This window comes from Giraffa tippelskirchi, chromosome 5 (genome assembly GCF_054371585.1).
Source record: "Giraffa tippelskirchi isolate mGirTip1 chromosome 5, T2T-mGirTip1v1.2.pri, whole genome shotgun sequence".
Lineage (NCBI taxonomy): Eukaryota > Metazoa > Chordata > Mammalia > Artiodactyla > Giraffidae > Giraffa > Giraffa tippelskirchi.
Genome location: NC_137279.1, coordinates 108,945,781 through 108,963,985, shown reverse-complemented (window position 1 = coordinate 108,963,985; position 18,205 = coordinate 108,945,781). Strand labels below are relative to the sequence as shown.

The 18,205-nt window shown below is 37.2% G+C and overlaps 2 protein-coding genes across 14 annotated transcripts in view; one reads left to right on the top strand and one right to left on the bottom strand.

Annotated features, from left to right (window-relative positions):
* Positions 1–17,203, bottom strand: part of RSBN1 (round spermatid basic protein 1) — a 45,553-nt gene extending 28,350 nt beyond the window's left edge. For 3 of the 5 annotated variants that reach the window (XM_081493465.1, XM_081493466.1, XM_081493464.1), the window contains exons 1-2: positions 16,211–17,203; positions 5,659–6,332 (exon numbers count right to left, since the gene is read on the bottom strand). In XM_081493465.1, coding sequence (XP_081349591.1) covers positions 5,659–6,332; positions 16,211–16,916 — 1,380 coding nt within the window. In that variant the 5' untranslated portion in view covers positions 16,917–17,203. Of the gene's footprint in view, positions 1–4,464; positions 4,583–5,658; positions 6,333–16,210 lie in introns of all 5 variants that reach the window. The other 2 variants (XM_081493468.1, XM_081493467.1) reach the window with 1 other exon arrangement.
* The window catches only part of LOC145507281 (uncharacterized), a 96,838-nt gene continuing 94,849 nt past the window's right edge, over positions 16,217–18,205 (top strand). For 6 of the 9 annotated variants that reach the window (XR_014054739.1, XR_014054737.1, XR_014054740.1 and 3 more), the window contains exon 1: positions 17,330–17,546. Coding sequence is in view for 3 of the 9 variants with exons in the window: in XM_081493516.1 (XP_081349642.1) it covers positions 16,915–17,358 (444 nt within the window). In the remaining 6 variants the exon portion in view is untranslated. Of the gene's footprint in view, positions 17,547–18,205 lie in introns of all 9 variants that reach the window. The other 3 variants (XM_081493516.1, XM_081493517.1, XM_081493515.1) reach the window with 1 other exon arrangement.

Here is an 18,205-nt window from a genome sequence, read left to right as displayed (position 1 = left end):
GGGCAGTTTGAAAATACTCTGTATGTTACCCTAATGATGAACATATATCATTATCCATTAGTCCAAACCCAGAGATTGTACAATACCAGGAATGAAGTGTAATGTAAACTATGAACCTTGGGTGATTACGATGTTATCAGTGTAGATTCAGCGATTAAATTTACCACTCTGGCAGGGGAGACGGGGGTGGGGGGTGGGGGGTTGGGGGCTGGGGGGGCGGGATATGCTGATAATGGGAGGAACTATGCATATGTGGGGGCTGGGAGTATATAGGAAATTTCTGTACCTTCCTCTCAATTTTGCTGTGAACCAAAACTGCTCTACAAGAATAAAACAAAACAACTTCTTTTTAAAAAAGAAAAACCTAGTAGAACATCAAGCTAGAAATACACAATATGGAAAAACCCCAGGGGGAGGAGAGGTGGTGAGGGGTGGCAGGGTAGTAATTACTGCATAGAACTCATCTTTCAGGAAGAAGCCTTTTCCAGCTGATTGTTTAAAAAAAAACAGAAAGGAAAAAGCTAGCCAGCAATCTTCCTAACCTTGTGACCTGTGAATAGAAAGGCATTCCCACTTTAAAACATACAGTAAAAAAACAGCGTGAGTCAAAACGAGTCTATTGTAAGCTGTATTTAGAATGAGAGAAAAAAAAAACAAACCTACCATTTTTATGCTGTTTTATAAAGTCAGTTAACAAAAATATTTATTTCTTCTTTTATGTAACACATTGATGTGTAGTTCCTTAAGAGTTTCTCAGTTATTTACCAAGCTACAAAGCACTCTTCTAGTTCTACGCTCTCTTTTTTTAAAATATTTATTTATTTATGTGGCTGCGTTGGGTCTTAGTTGTGGCATGCAGGCTCTTTGTTGCTGCTCACAGTCTTCTCTAGTTGCAGCTCTCAGATTCAGTTGCCCCACGTCAAGTGGGATCCTGGTTCCCAAACCAAGGAGTGCATACTTATCGCATAACTATCACACTTCAAACCATAAAAAAAAGTTTCCAAGTAGCTAATAATTATAAGCAATAACATCCAAGCAAAAAAAAAAATCATAAATTATATATATTCCATAGTTTTTAAAGAAGGAAATACATTTCTAAGTGAACACTAATTTTTCTCCATTAAGTGAACACTAATTTTTCTCCATTAAGTGAACACTAATTTTTCTCCATTAACTGACCAAAAGATTCCACACACACAAACTTTTGGTCAAAACTGTTATTTAGCCAATGATTATTTAAAACTTAATTTGACCTGAATAATCCTACAGAATTATAAAAATATCATATTATCAATATATGTGTAGTCCTTTAGATTGGAAACTCAACTTTACAAAATTATCCTGTTATCAACTTCTAAGAAAGAAGTAATCAAATTTGAGAATCAGCTTCAACTGATACTTATCATGAACTTACCTCCTTTGGTGTTAAAACATTTGACTTTTTTTGAACAGTAAGAGAAAACAAACACTTCTATGTGCATCCTAGCTTGTCTACTACAATAATTTAAATACATAAAAGTAACAGAAGCTATAATTTTTCTTGCGCATAACAAAACCTACATTTGAATTTTACTTTCTCCGGCCAGAGCCAGTAAGTTCTAAAGTAGTACTTCTCAAACTTTAATATGTATATGAATAACCTGAGGATCTAGTTAAAATGCAGATTCTGACTCAGAAGATCTGGGTAGGGATCTGAGAGTCTGCATTTCTAGCAAGCTCCCTGGTAGCGCCAAATTTATTCATAGAGCAAGTAGCAAGCTTCTTAAAAAAAGCATATTTTACAATATTTAAAATGGCCACTGTTTGCAAAGCACTGGTCTAAATAATATTTCCAATTAAATTCCTAATTAAGCAGCCTAACACTTTTCTGTCCTTATCTTACCTGACTCCTAATATAGATGTGATATTTAAGCCCTTCATCAATTCTTAAAACCTAGAAAAGTTGTACTGTAACCATCCTTCTACCTCTTTTTGAATTCTTCCCATGTTCCTCATACATGTGGATGCATCCAAGAATTCCATTCACAGCTTCATCTCTTCCACTTCTAATGCTGTCCCTGGATCATCTATATGCTAATGGTCCAACTTCTGTATCTTAGGTCTAGATATGTCTCCCAGTCTAAGATCCATATATCTAACTATCTAACAGACAGAAATTTCTGTTAGTCTTCACAAGTACCGCAACATAAAATATCTCAAACTAAACTCAACACCTAGAAACCAACTTTTTCAATCCTTTATTGACTTTGTCACCACAGTCCACTCATTTGTCCAAACTGCATTTTAATACTCCATTCTTCTCCCTCACCAAGTGCAATTAATCCCATCTTCTAATTATTTTTCAAATTTCATTCCTTCCTCTCTAATGTCAATATCAGTTTGGACATGGATCATTTCCAATCTAGTTACCATAGTAATCTAACCAGTCTTCTTGCTTTCAATCTCATTTTCCTCAATTTCACCCTTCACACTACTGTGTGATCTTTGCAAACATAACTTGATAGCACTCTAGTATTAAAATTTACCAATGATTCCCCATTTCTTTTGAGAAAAAGTACGTTTTTTAAGCACATCATACGAAGCTCTTCACAACTTTGATTTGGTCTCTCTCTCCAGTGTTAACTGCCCTTAACAGTCAGCATGTACTCTTACTATGCATGTCAAGCTATTTGCAGCTTCCTGAAAGTGCCCCATTCTCTAATGCCTCTGTATGTTTGCACAGGCTATTATTCATGATTCACTATGTTTAAAATGACCTTATTACGCTAAGTAATCTTCTTTCAAGACTCTATTCAAGCATCACATGCTTTAAAATGCCTTTTCTAGTCACTTTAAGTCTGAGTTAGGTAACACCACAAACTGTGCTCCCTCTATTAGGGTTTTGCCTATGCATACCTCTATTCTAATACTTAAAACTGTATTATAATTGCTAGTTTATTCATCTCTTCCACTAGGATTGAGCTCATCAATTAGTCCTTTTAAGAACAGACTGTGCAGTACATGAAAAGTTCTCAACAAATGTTTGCTGAATAAACTGTCTTGAAATATAGTCATGAATAATTATCATGGCTACATATTTAAACTATAAATAACTTCCATTAACTGTATCTCTAAGGTAATAAAAAATTTACTTTGCTTTATTTTTAGGTTTAACAGAACTTCATAAGGCTTAACAAAACACAGAATTCATAAGGTATTCACTTAATTCCCAACAATCTAAGAGTATTTTGAAAAACATTACAATAGCTTTCGAACACTGTATTAAAGTGAGATATTTTAATTTCACTAACCACAATATTTAGACAAATAAAAGCACTAGTTTCATCAGTGAGGGAAGGAGTATTGGTAAAACAATGCATCTGTTGTTTCCGTGGCTTAGGTTTGCACACTGTTTCTTTCTGGAGGGGAGAGGGAGGCATGTTGCATGGCTTATGGGATCTTAGTTCCCTAGCCAGGGATTGAACATGGGCCCTCAGCAGTGAAAGCACCAAGTCCTAACCACTTGGCCACCAGGGAATCCCCTGAACAATATTTCTACTTACTAGCTACATGACCTTGTTATAATAATGAACATCTCCAAACCTCAGTTTCTTCAATGAAAAACAGATAAAACTGCTTACCTACCCCCCACCAGATTACTTCAAATAGTAAGATATGAACATGAAAGCATTTCTATAAACCCCAAAGTGCTAAACAAATCTGAACTATGTGAGGTTCCGTCCCAAGTGCCAAAAATTTCAGCTGCAAATTCATAGTTTCACGGGCTATGACAATTTCCCATACCCACACCTCATGTCTCTCCAATGACTGAAATTCATAAATAAAGTGCCAGGATCACTGGAACACAAGACTTACTTAACAGTCTTCAATATCCTTACGTGGTTGAAATGATTAATAATACTTGTTATGTTCTTAAAAAGTGGCTACTTTATAAATCTCAAAGCAAATCTCAAGGTAAGTTGTTGGTACAGTCATTTAAATTTCAGCTCCATTAAAAAAATTAGATGGAGGACAAAAATCAGCAGGGAATATTTAGAGATATTTTATTCCATTAATTATTTAGACTGGGTACTGTCTATTGACATATAAGCTTGATCCACTAGAGACTAGCTAATGTGAAAGTTAAAAAATCACCATTAGAAAACCAAGATATTCCCCCCACCCTCAAGTTTCTGGCTTATTTCTCAGATATGTTTGCTGGTCTATCAATTAAAATAGAAAATTTGCTGCATTTTTCTAAATGAAAAAATTGATAGAGAACATTAATTCTGCTCTCAGCAATATCCTTCTTTGTTAAATAGGGACTTAGGAGGATTAAGAACTATATTTAAGAGAATTACTTTCAGTCCCTTTTCCAATATTTATAAAAATAGGATTCCTTAACCTTCAAAGGGCAAAACTCCTTCAAAAAGAAAAAAGAAAAAGAAAAAAGAAAATCTACTACAAAAGTCAGCACTTCGGTACCTGATTGTGGTAATAAGGCCAAAATCCAAGACGAAGCCCTTTATTGCACATCGTGTTCCAACATCTTGGGCAGCCCCATCTTGCGACCTCTCCAGATTGGCTGCTCCTGCTCTCTCTACTGCAGAGAGAACTTCAATTAGAGAAATTCTGAAGCTCATAAATCTAAACTGGATACTCCCCTCATTGGAGGCAAGGATGGTAAGAATCACTAAAAAGATTCAAGTCAGAGAAGGTTTCATATAAATCTAAGTGGCTGGAAACCACTATAATGCAGGCAGCTGAGAGTCTTGTGATGCAAATCTATTTATTTAAAAAAAAATCTTAAGGAAAAGAATGGCAGCAAATTATTAGATAACCTGAAAAAACAGGTTATATAATCATAAATCTCTAAAAAGTGAAAGAGTCTCCACTAAACTAGTGTAGAATTTATATCTATAATACAAATTACAGCTGACCATTCATGTTCAGAATCCTTATGAAAAAAGCAAGCAAGAAAAAAACTAGGACACATTATCAACTTCTTTCTATGCCCTAAAATAACTTCACTGAAAAAATGTTTGGTTAAAAACCACTGGTTAGGAAGGAGAGGTTTCCCTGCTGACTTAAGCCTAGCTGCCCAAGCACGGCTTGAGAAAATGTCTTTACCTACTATAATGCATAGGCAGAAGGAGCAGAGGCTATGGCGGTCTTCCTAGTGACACTTCCAAGTCACATAAATGGGATATGTTTCTGGGATAGACTGCCAACAAGTTACTGAAAGAAGAGAAACAAAAACAGCAAAAACCTGACAAGTAGGCCAATGCCCTCATGTGTTTTATCACGACATAAAAGGTAAGTCTTAACTAGTTACCCTGAGGCTACCAGATCTAAATCACATCATCCACACTATTACCCAATTTACAAAAAACTGGATTGGTTTTCAAGCTGGTTTTCCATAAAAATTTGTTCCACAAAAAAGGATGTAAAACAGGTATAAAGCATTTCTTAGACCAAGAAAGTAACAAGCCATACCCCAAAGAATTTCAGCAGTTAAGATTTTTTTAATTAGAGTTATAAACAATCTGAACCACCTTTACCACCATGAATTTTAATCAAAAGTGTGCCACTATGTGTTATGCAACAGAATGAAGTTAATACTTTTGAGGTACTGTAACCTGTATTTACTAAATAATTTAATAATGATTTTTACCTTACCTGAGTGTGAAAATTTGAAATGGTGGTTGTTTCAATATCTTTCTTGCCCAGAATTTCCATTTTCACTGGAGTGTTGGGGAAATTAAAAGCAAAGTAGTCCAAGAAGTCTGGGAGATAAGCAGCCGCTCCATGCACTATTGCTAAAGCATAGTAAGCAGCATTTTTCTCGTTTTCACTGAATGTCAAAGCAAGAAACTCCTCAGAAAATCTCTCCATCTCCATTGGAGACAAAAATGAGAGTTCATCCATGTAAGCATGAAGGACAAGAGCACCACCATTGGACTGGTGTTCCTCATGAATAAAGTTGCTAAATTTAGTACCTGTTTTTAAGAAATTTCTACGAATAGAATGTTCCTGGTGAGTCATAAAAGGTGTTTGTACTCCTTGGGGTACCCGATATTCTTGCATGCCCAAATTTAATCGACACAGCTGTTCATCTTTCAGATACCTGAAGGACTCCTTATTAACTCCTGAAGTGCTATTTATTTGTCCTTGGGTGAGGATTTCCTTACTGATGCGGGTCAGGCCAGCACAGATGGTTTGTACTTCCTTATTGTACATTTTAAGGCGTCTTCCTCGCATATCTTCTCGGTGTTTCTTTTTCTTTTTCTTCTTTATTTTCTTCAAGACAAAATCATCAGCTCTCTGGGTTTTACCATTTTCATCTGGTGTTTCTGGCCACAATAATTAAAAAGAAGTTAGTTACTAGGCCTAGTGTCAACATACAAGCTTCTTAAGGTATGCAATCTCAAATTAAACAGCCTATTTTCAGTTTCTCCGAATTTGTCATTATAATTTACATGTTTATAAAATGAGACAAAGATCTTAAAATACAAAAATATTCTGGATTGAAGACTTTGCTAAATAATGCAAAGGTAAGCATATAACCTAATAAGACTTATAATCAAAACTAAAGATAACTAAAGATAAATATCTGAATAATTTCACATATACCATACTGTATGGAGTATCTGCTCAGAAACTGTAAAATCTAAATTAAAGCTTGCCATAATTTGCTGTTTGTCTATAAAACTACTACAATACATATAGGCAAAGCAAACAAGGACAAATTAAACTGTAACATCATCATTTTGCCTAACAAATTGGCAAGTTTGGGGGGTGGCATTCTTATATACTGTTGCTAGAAATATAAACTGGTACAACTGTCATGGAGGGCAATTCGGTATCCCAAAAATGAGTATGTACAAAGCCCTGAAAATATTTATAATTCTTGCTCCTATAAACTCCACCCCAAGTAAAAATTACTCAAGAAAATAAGAAAATAATAACTAAGAAAAGACATATAAAGATATGCATGACAGTGTTATTTAGGGAATCCCCTAAATGACTAACAACAGGATATGGATTAAACTCTGGTATTTACATACAAACTCTGGTATTTAAACTCTGGTATTTACATTAAACTCTGGATAAAATACTACCAAACCACTATAAATTATATTATAGATGAAAAGAACTGACAAATTACAAGGTTATGAAATGCTTACATTGTCACACTTCCAGAAAGCCTTCTCTAACAACTCGTCCCCAGCCAATTTGGATACCTTCTCCTACTACGTGCTTTCTTAATACTGTACTTCCTCTATTATATAGAACTTACCATATTAACTGTCCACATTTCCTCTAGACTGTAAGCAATACACATCTTACCTTTCTTTCCAGAGCATCTAACATATGTATAATCTGATCTTATTTTTATAAATATTCATTCAAACATTTATTCAGTACCCACTATATGCCAGAAACCCTTCTAAGCACTAGAGCTACAGTGTTGACAGAAACCTACTCTCCTAGACCTTACAGTCTAGTTGGACTAGAAAGTAACAGTATACTATTCTAGATGCTACGGAAGCTCTCTTTGGGAGGTGACAGAGCCCTAAGTAATAAAACAAGCTAGGCATATTTTCTAGGGAAAAATATTCTAGAGAGAAGCAAAAGACATAAAGGAGAAAAGAGTATGACCAATCTATATATATTCTGTATATGTACAACACAAAAAAATATCTGAGAAATATACACCAAGGTATTAATGGCAGTTATCCAGGCTGGTAGGATTATAAATGTCTATCTTTCTTCTTTTTGGCTTATCTTTATTTTCTAATTTCTACAATAAATGTACATTACTTTTATAATTTGAAAAACTACTTTTAATTTTTGAAGGATTATCACAGGTTGATAAGCCCAAAATAAAATGGCATCTTTATTTACTAGTTGGAAAATAATACTAGAAAGAAATATTCAGGACTAAATAACAGGTATGGTCCTGACCATCTTTCAAGCTTGGAGTGGTATTTATTGTATAGAATTTATCCATCCAAAAACTGTATTTCTGACATGATACAGTAATTCAATGTTAAAGACTGATACTCCAATTAATCCTATTACTAGATCTAGGAAGAACAAGTTCAATAGCTTTTACAGTAAAGAATTTACTTGGTATGATATGTAAATGTATGACAAATCACATTACTTAATACAAAATCATTCTAAGTCATCAGATATTACAATCATTATAAAAACTTTCTAAAGAAAATATTTAAATGTACAAGTCAGACTTTGAAGTGTACAGATACCAAATGACTTTCAGTCTGTTTAACAGAAATAAAAATAAAAATTTAACAAAAATAAAACCTTTCATTTGTAACCATCACTTATAAGTAAACTGAAATCATGTATCAAAATATAATGTAATTAGATTGCTTAAAGTTGCAAAAGAAAAGGCCATCTTTTATATGTAACTAAATCTTGGAGAACTCTTAAAATACTTAGTAATTTATATTTTTTATCAAATAAAATTAATCCAATACTTTTCTCATATATCAAATCAGTAATTTGGGCAATCCTCCCAAGCAACCAAATGTTAACACCATTAAATATAAAGGTTAGACCAATTTTAAAATAGTCATCTAATTATCCTCTGCTACATATTTTGGCAATTTCACAGGAAAAAAATAAAAAGAAAAAATACTTCTGAATAGGTCTTGTTATTTTAAGCTTCAGAGGAGGCATCTGGTATGCAGAAGATGAACTGTGACCTAGATCTGCCACTGAAATTAACACCAAGAAGGAGTTGCCTTGATTGTAACACATTTTCTATACTATCAGCTTACCAATGGTATTTCTATGATGGCCAAGTCTCTGTGGGTTTTATTCCAAAACTCATTTATATGAGAACCATTCAATTAGTCCAACACAGTCCATTTCAAAAAAAAACCACTGCACAAGGAAATGAAAAGGGCCTTAAATTGATTGCAATCTCATATTTCAACATAAGTTTAAAATATGAAATAAATGTCAATCTCACTAATCCTATTTTTCAAATTTTGATTCTTATCTAAGGCTCAGATAAAGAAAGCCTGAATTTATAGAAAAATTTGAGACTACCTGCATCATACTATGAATTTTCATGAATAAAATTTATTTTTGTATTATTGTGATGGCAACTAATTAAGAATAGCATATGTACACAAAATTGTTAAAGGTTATTACAGGAAGTTAGTCACTGTTGCTTTTAGAGAATGATACCAAAGCTATCTTGCCTTGCATTAAAAATGTTATTTAAAAGTCCATGTCTTTGCAATAAATGTATCAAATCAATGTTGTATACCTTTAAACGTACATAATGTTATATGTTGATTACATTATCAATTTTTTAAAAAGGGCAATGTCTAAAGTCTTCACAATCCTTCCATTTCTAGTAGAGAGTTTTTAGTTTTCCAGAGAACGTAGTCAAGTGTATTTCCCTACAGCGGAAAAGTTATTATTTATTGTCATTAAAGAGAAGTATGTAATGCTACAAAGGAAGGTACACATTTGAGAGATAAATTGCTGGCTGTCTTTTTAAAAAGGGCATTATAACTATAGATTAATACATGACACCATCCATAAAATCCTTATATGTGCCAATACCACTAATATATTATCAGCTATTAAATAGTACCATTTATTTAACATCACTATTGAAAGCTTTCATTAATGCAAAAAAATTACCTTTTCACACTACAAAATTTAAATTCATCAGCACCATTCTTATGCTTGAATTATAGCTTAGAACTGAAAAATAGGTAATATCCTCAATTTCTAAAAATCATGGTGGATAAGTAAAAGCAAAACAATTATAATTTTTTAGTATTATACTAATCATAATAAAGAATAAAAGCTAACTTTCTCAAATAAATACTCTTTGGTCTTATTAAAAGTTCTTCCAGCTCCATATAAAAACCTGACTCAAAAGGAAAAACTAAAAACTGCAGATTTGGAAGGCCATCATGTTAGTAAATCACTGTACACTTACACTTAATAACACTGCCTTGCTTTACCCACAACCCCTTTAATTATGGTGTTTAAAAGTGATTGGCTAGATTTGAATCCCTGTCCCAACACTTCCTAGCAGTATTACCTTTGCAAGATAATTTCTTTGTATTAATACCCTGTTTCTCATTGGTAAAATAGGAGGAAATACAGTATCTCCTCATAAAATCAGTGTGCAGAGTAAATGAAAACAAAGCATATAAAGTATTTAGAATAGTTCCAAAACATGACAAATACTCGATACATAACACCTCTGGGAAAGCTCATAAATTTCCTTAAACTTTAATTTTACCACCTAAAACATTATTAATACTAGTATCTATTTCAGAGTTATGTAAGAATTAAATGAGACAATGAATATAAAGCCCTCATTACAGGATCTGACACACAGTAAGTCCTCTCAACACCTTTATCACTTTCATAATAATATTTTATAACATTCCTTGAAATAACTGGTAATAATTCTGGGATCTCAAAACTAGAGCTAGTGGTGGGCCACAGAGAATCACATAAAAAGGGGAGATAGCTCTGAAAGAGGGAAGAAAACTATTATTCATTAAGTGTCTGCTAGGGATCATGTGTGTTTATCTCATTTTAATCTCCAAACCAGTGAAGGAGATACATAAATCCTTTTTACAGAGAAGTAAACAGAGCTTGAAACAAGATATGTCACTTCTGCGTGTGTGTAGGCTCAGTCATGTTTGACTCTGTGACTCCATGAACTGTAGCTGCCAGGCTCCTCTGTGTATGGAATTTTCCAGGCCAGAATACTGGAGTGGGTTGTCATTTTCTTCTTCAGGGATCTTCCCCACCCAGGGATCAAACCCACTTCTCCTGCGTCTCCTGTGCCACCTGGGAAGCCCATGTTACTTAAGTCACAAAGGGAACAGGTGACAAAATAGATTTAAACTCTTACCTGTCTGACCCCAAAATTCTTCTGCCTTCTCTCTCCCTATTCTCCCTAGATGATAAAATTAAAATTATCTAACTACAATCAACAGACCTGAGGTGGCCTGGAAGAACCTCCAATAAATGGAGCATCACACAGTCCAAAAATATTTTACTTAGTGCCCACTACATGATAATTCTGCATAATCACAAAAATAACATTATTAAGGTTATGTAAATATGTCCTTAAAGGCTTCTTCGCCTCTCTCTAGGTGAGTAAAGAAATATATCAGTCCCTGAGGGTATTGCTCTGATAAATGAGATTATCTGTTTATCTCAGTTCTCTGTATGTGCTGTGCTGTGCTCTGTCCATGGGGATTCTCCAGGCAAGAACACTGGAGTGGGTTGCCATTTCCTTCTCCAAGGGATCTTCCCAACCTAAGGATTGAACCGTTTGTCTCCTGCATCGCAGAGATTCTTTACACTAGGGCCACCTGGGAAGCCTGAGCAACTCCAAATGTCTAAGTCAAAATTCATAATTAACTCATACACAAATCTGGATTGAGTACTGTTGGGCTGGTATGCAGAAACATGTCTCTTAGCTGAATGGCCTTCTTCAGAGATCAGCAAACTTCTACAAAGAGCCAGAAAGTAAGTTTGCAGGCCATATCGTCTGTCCCAAACACTGCCTATACTGCTGCTGCTGCTGCTAAGTCGCTCCAGTCGTGTCCGACTCTGTGTGACCCCACAGACGGCAGCCCACCAGGCTCTGCCATCCCTGGGATTCTCCAGGCAAGAATACTGGAGTGGGTTGCCATTTCCTTCTCCAGTGCATGAACGGGAAAAGTGAAAGTGAAGTGGCTCAGTCGAGTCCGACTCTTCGCGATCCCATGGACTGCAGCCTACCAGGCTCCTCTCTGTCCATGGGATTTTCCAGGCAAGAGTACTGGAGTGGGGTGCCATTGCCTTCTCCACTGCCTATACTACTACAGTGCAAAAACTCTGAATGTATACAATACATTTGAATGAGAAGAGTGGTGTTCCAATAAGATTTTATTTCTGGACACTGAACTTGAATTTCATATGATTTTCACATGTCATATATTTTTCCCAGCCAATTAATATGTAAAAACATTCTCAGCTCACAGGTTGTACAAAAATAAGCAGTGGAATTGATTTTTGACAAAGGTACAGAAGTAATTCAATGAAGGAAGCACAGTCTTTTCACCAAAAGGTGCTGGAGCAATTAGATATCATAGGCCAAAAAAAATTAACTTTGACCTAAACCACACATATTATACAAAATTAACTCAAATGGATCAAAGATTCAAATGTAAAAGTTGAAATTAAATAAAACTTTTGGAAAAACAGTAGAAGGAAATCTTTGGGACCAAAGTCTTGGGACCTTAGACGTGACACCAAAAGCATAATCCATAAAAGAAAATCAATACAATGAACTTCAACAAAATTAATAATATTTGCTCTCTGAAAGACACTGTTAGGAGGATACAAAGACAAGTAACAGAGTGGGAGAAAATATTTGCAAACCATTATTCTAATAAAGGATATACAAACCTGTAATACATGAAGAATTCTCAAAACTCAATAATAACAAAGCCAAAAAATAATAATAAATTAGAAAATAGGCAGAAGACATAAAGAGACATTTTATTGATGAGACTACATGGAGAGCAAATGATGGCATGGAAAGATGTTAAATATCACTAGCCACTGGGGAGATGCAATTTCACTCCATGATGAGGTATCATTACACATACTAAAACAGTAAAATAAAGATAGTAACAATACCATATACTGGCAAGGTTTTAGAGAAAGTAGATCTCTCATACACTGCTGGTGGGAATGTAAAATGGTACAGATATTTCAAGAAATAGTTTGGCCATATCTTCAAAAAACAAAACCTAAACATACATTTGCCAGCAACTACATTCACAGAGAAATGAAAATTCATGTTTACATAAAAACCTGAACATGAATGTTCACAGAAGCCTTATTCAAAATGGCCAAATTGGAAACAACCAAAATGTCCTTCAACAAGTCACTAGTTAAGCTGTGGCATATCCATACCGTAGAACACTACTCAGCAATGAAAATAAGTGAGATATTAATACATACAACTTGAACAGATCTCAAGGAAATGCTGGGTGGAAAAAAATCTCAAAAGATTGCACACTATATATTCCATTTATGTAACATTCTCAGAATGACAAAATTATAGACATGGAGAACAAATTAGTGGTTTCCAGGGATTGGGGAAGGTGAGGAGACACAGGAAGTTCTAATATTACAATGACAGAGCACAAGGGGGATTTTTGTGGTGAGGGAATAGTCCTGTACCTTGATTGCAGTGGTGGTTAAACTAATCTACAACTGTTAAAACAGCACAAAACTATACATACACCATTGTAACAATGCTAATTTTTCTGGTGTTGATATTATATAATAGTTATGTAAGATGTAACCTTTGGAGGAAATTAGTGTAGGGTAAAGACCTCCCTGTATTATTTTTGCCATTTCCTATGACTATATAATTATCTCAAAATAAGTTAAGAGTTCCCAAAAATCTGAGGATAAGGGAAGATACAGTTCTATAAATAACAAGGGTTGAGCAACTCTCCTTATCAACCTTAGAGTTGTTTCAAGGACCAAGCATGACAAAATAACAAAAAGCAGTTTTAACAGTACCTAATAACAGCCAGACATCGTTTTAAGTGCTTTCCACATAGTGTCTCACTTAAGCTACAATCTTACTAAAGAAATACCTCAACCTCAGTTTTACAGATAAGAAAACTGAAACTGAGGGAGCTTAAGGTAATTTGTCCATAGTCACACAGTAAGTGGTAGAGCCATGATTTATACTCAGATTGATTCCAGAGGCATGCCTCCAGCATACCACTATACCAAGTATAAAGATATTCAGTGGGAAAACAAAAGGTATCCATCAAAGTGTTGTGCAAAAGCCTGGATTAAACAAAGGTTAAACCAGTTTATTTTCTGTAAGATTCTCATAACTTTTAAAATGCCAGTGTGTGTCATGTATCTAGAAGGCTATTGTATTGTTTTTCCCCTAATGTATCTGACCAGGGAACCCTTCCCTCCAGAATATACAACCCAAGTCTCATTCAAAACTCAAAAAGTTTAAACTACAGTTATTATGGTGATCATTTTGCAAGACACACAAATACTAAATCATTACCTTGTCTACTTAAAAATAATATAATGTTACAGATCAATTATATCTCAATTTTTTTAAAAAGTTAAAATGTTTAAATGACCTCACCATAACCCACTTTTCCTTCTTCACATACTGGCAAACCACAAATGCTTGGAGCTGCACTGTACAATGTGGTAGCCACTAGCTGAAAGGAATTATTTAATTAAAAAAATAATTAGAATTAAATAAAATTAAAAATTCCGTTCCTCAGTCACACGAGCCAAGTCTTCAAGATTTGTTTCAAGGGCCACCTACCAATGGCTACCACACTGGGCAACACGTTTATGGAAACCATTTTTATCACTGGAGAAAAGTTCTAGGAGGCAGCACTGGGTTAAAGGTTTGTTTTTGTTTGCTTTTTAAGACACGGCCTCTGCAATTTTCGGAGACACACACTGTGAATTATTATACATGCATTTGCCACTTCCCCCCATAAAAGGGGCAAAGTCAGAAATTCTAAATGGAACTGGCTACTGCCACTCTGATGCCAACGAACAGGGAAAAGGTAAGCAAAGAACTGGAAAAAATGAATAGCAATATGAGAAAGCAACACCATGCAGCTGGAGGACGAAGCTTGAACTAGGATTCAGGAAATCTGGGTTCTACTCCCTATTATGCCAATGATTTTTTTTTAATTTTTTGGTACTTGTTACTAATTAACTGTGACTAGATTAGACAAGTCTCTTCACTACTTTAGGCCTGGGTTTTCACTCTTCTACAATACAAATTTGATTTGGATGAACTCTAAGATTCCCTCTGGCTCTGTACAATTAAAACCCACAAAAACACATACACACATGAGATGAGAAAGTGAGAAATAAAGGTAAAAATAAAAGCAGAGCAAGATTATTGCATACTGGAGGTGGAAACTGGCACTCCTGTCTGTCTGGCACAAGTTCTATTCCTCAGGATAAGACTTAGATACCACCAAAGGAAGAAAAATTTAATTCAACTCAATAAAAACTTACTGAGCAATAATTTGCAACAAACTGCACCATCACAAAACAAAATAATTAGCCCTAGGTTAAGACCAAATATGTGTAAGAAATCCAAAACTCACCCAACCTGAGACTGAAAGACTAGTTCATTAACACATAACTCAACTGCCCCAGTACTAAGAACACAGAAGTATTTTAAACTCTTCTTCAGAACATAACGCTAAGAAATTACATAAAATCATCTACAAAATACAAATACATGGCATAATCAAAATTCTTATCCGCACCCCCCCTCCCTCCACCAAAGAGAATGAAAATAAGTGTTACAGGTACTTCCGAATAGGAAAACAGCAATTTTTGTGAATCTAATTTCTCTAGAACCCACACTCACTTAGTGGAGTCCTATATTTTCTGGATTATATTGAGTTTAGTAAGTTTACTGGAAATAAATTCTCAATTTGTTGTGCCAGGTAAATTAAAATGCAACTGAAATTCTTGTCTCTACTATCGCCTACTGAACATTTCCACTTTTCAGAGGCTCGGCTGGTCCTATTTTCCAGGATCAAAAAAGAGAGAAAACCTTCCCCAACCCTTTCCTGAAAATTAAAAATGATTTTTACCTCCACATAAAAAAAAAAAAAACCAAGATAAACTGTGTTTGATATCTCATCTTCGAGAACCTAAGGCACCCTGCGAGTCGAGCTAATTAATCTCGGTAAAAATTCAAACTCCTTAAAGCCCCAAACCATACTCGTTAATATTGTGGAGCTTTCCATCAAGGAAGACGGGGGGTGAGGAACATTTTAGCGACAAGCTTTTACTTTAGACAGTTTTTAATACCCCACCTACTAATCCCATGCCAAGGATGGCGCGGCGCGGAAACCCTGGCGATTTTGAAAACAAACGTCGGTAAAGACTCCGGGAGGGGGGAATGGCAAGGGGGTTAGTAACTGACAGCTCGGCCTCGAAGCAAGAAGCTTCAAGTAGGTCAGGCGGTGTCGACGGTTCGAAATCCAGGGTCCACCCCAGTGGGCTTAGGGGAGTAGAGCAGCAGGAGGTGAGCAGAGGGCAGGCGTCTTTCAGGATTAAAGGGGCGGGATATCGCAACAGAGAGAGACCCAGATAGAGCCCGAGCTCGGGGCAGTTCGGCTGCTCTCACCTCTCTTGGGGGCCTTGAGCAGAGGCACCCCTCCTGTCCTCTCGCCGTTTTCCTGCTTGTCCTTGTGCTTGAGCTCTCCCGGAGCGCAGGGGCCGGGGTCACCATCAGAGCCGCGGTGGTGATGGTGCTTGTGCCGCTCCTTGTGGCCCTTATGCTTGGGCCCGGCTGCGCTCACCGTCAGGGGCGAGAAGGTGAAGAGGGCCGAGGTGCCCGGGGCCGGGAGCGGGGCAGCGACAGCGGGCCCGGCGGGTGCCAGCGAAGGTGGCGGCGGAGGCGGCAGGAGCAGAGGCTCAACAGGGCCTGGGACGGTTGGGGCTGCATTCGTTGGCGGCAGCGGCCCGGGATGTTGGCGGCTGCGACGCCGCCGGTGAGGGGGAGCGAGAGGGGGGTCCTGGCTCGGCCGCCCCCGCTTCTCCTGAGACCCCCCGCTGCTCGCTCGGCGCTGCCGCTTCACTCCCCGCGGCGAGACCCCAGCGTGGGGTTTCTCCTTCCCGTCTTTGTCCGCCTCCTCCTGCGCCGCCACCGCCCGTACTACGCGCACCGCTCCGACCTGCGCAGCCATTTCACCCACAAACACACATTTAAATGGCCCGACCGCCCCCCCGTCCGCGTATCGCGCAAGCGCCGCCCGCGCACGGCCCGCTGGGCATTGGAGTCTCTCCCCCACCCTCCACTTCTCGGCCATTCTTCGTCCAGAGCTGAACATGCCGGAAGCGGCACTTCCCGGCGCTTCTCCGCAGGCCCCTCCGACCGAGCTCTATTGTAAAGGACCCAAGGCCGCGCAGAGCCTCACGGGAGCGGTAGTTCCCCGCGCCCCCGCCGCGTCGCTGGCTCGTCGAGCCGAGGAGCAGAAAGAGAGCGTGCGCCGAGTCACGCTTCGCGCTGCGACGCAATCACCGCTGGGCGGAGAGTTGCCGCCAACCGCCTTAACGGCCAAAACAATGTTAATAGCTTTCGAAGTCTGTCGGCGCGTTCCCATTATCGTCTTCGTGTGCCCCTTCGTCATTTTACACGGAGTAGGTGGTCTCCATAGTTACTTTTCAGTTTGCTATACCTCTCATAACCTTTATGAGGTAAAAGAATCTCCGGCCTTTTACAACCCTGGACAAACGATGAGATGCAGAGGAAAAGGGAACGTAGTAACATAGCAAATGAGGGCGATTTTGCTTTAAGATCGAATGGAGCTGCAAATCAGACATTTCTGAACCTCTTCCTGGGCAATAATTGCTATGGTTGCAAGCACAGGCGCGACAAGGCAGGTGCAAGAATTGCCTGGGAGCCTGCTGAGCGCCGCCCACCTCTCCATCGAGTCACAGCCCCTCTAGTGCCTGGAAAGGTAGTCTATCCATTATTTTAAATCCATTCCTGCAGTTGCGGAAAAATTCTAGATGGAAAAGTATGTTTTGAAATTTCTTAAGATTTTTTCAAATCGTAAATAGACGGCTACACTTCAGAGAAGTGTGACTACCATAGCACACTCCAGAAATCACTACTCACCAGGTTTTCTGCCCGGAAATGTATTTACAATTTGATCGTCACGTTACAATTTTACCGCCGTGATAAAGATATTTGGAAGTAATTGATTACAATAAACTACTCAAGATAAAATCACTGTGGTATGATACCACTAGTATCAAGAAGTATTCAGCTCAGTGAACACTATAAAGTTAGTTTAAAAACCAGAAAGTGTATTGAGCACCTCTTGTATATAGTACACTATACAATAAAAAGGTGATATTTCATCTGATGTGTGTCTTCATTGGGATTCCTAATGAACAATATTGAAGAACAAATGTCTATGTATTTCATTTTCATAAAGTTATAAACTTTTTAAGTGAAATCATTATTAGTCAAGGGGAATCCTTTGTAATAATCACCCACTAATTTGTTTGTTATATACAATTAGATTTGAAAGATCAACTTTCTTAAGGCAAATCCATATTAATACAGAAAAAAATTTAGTAGTACCTCTGGTTAGTTGGATATAAGTTGTAC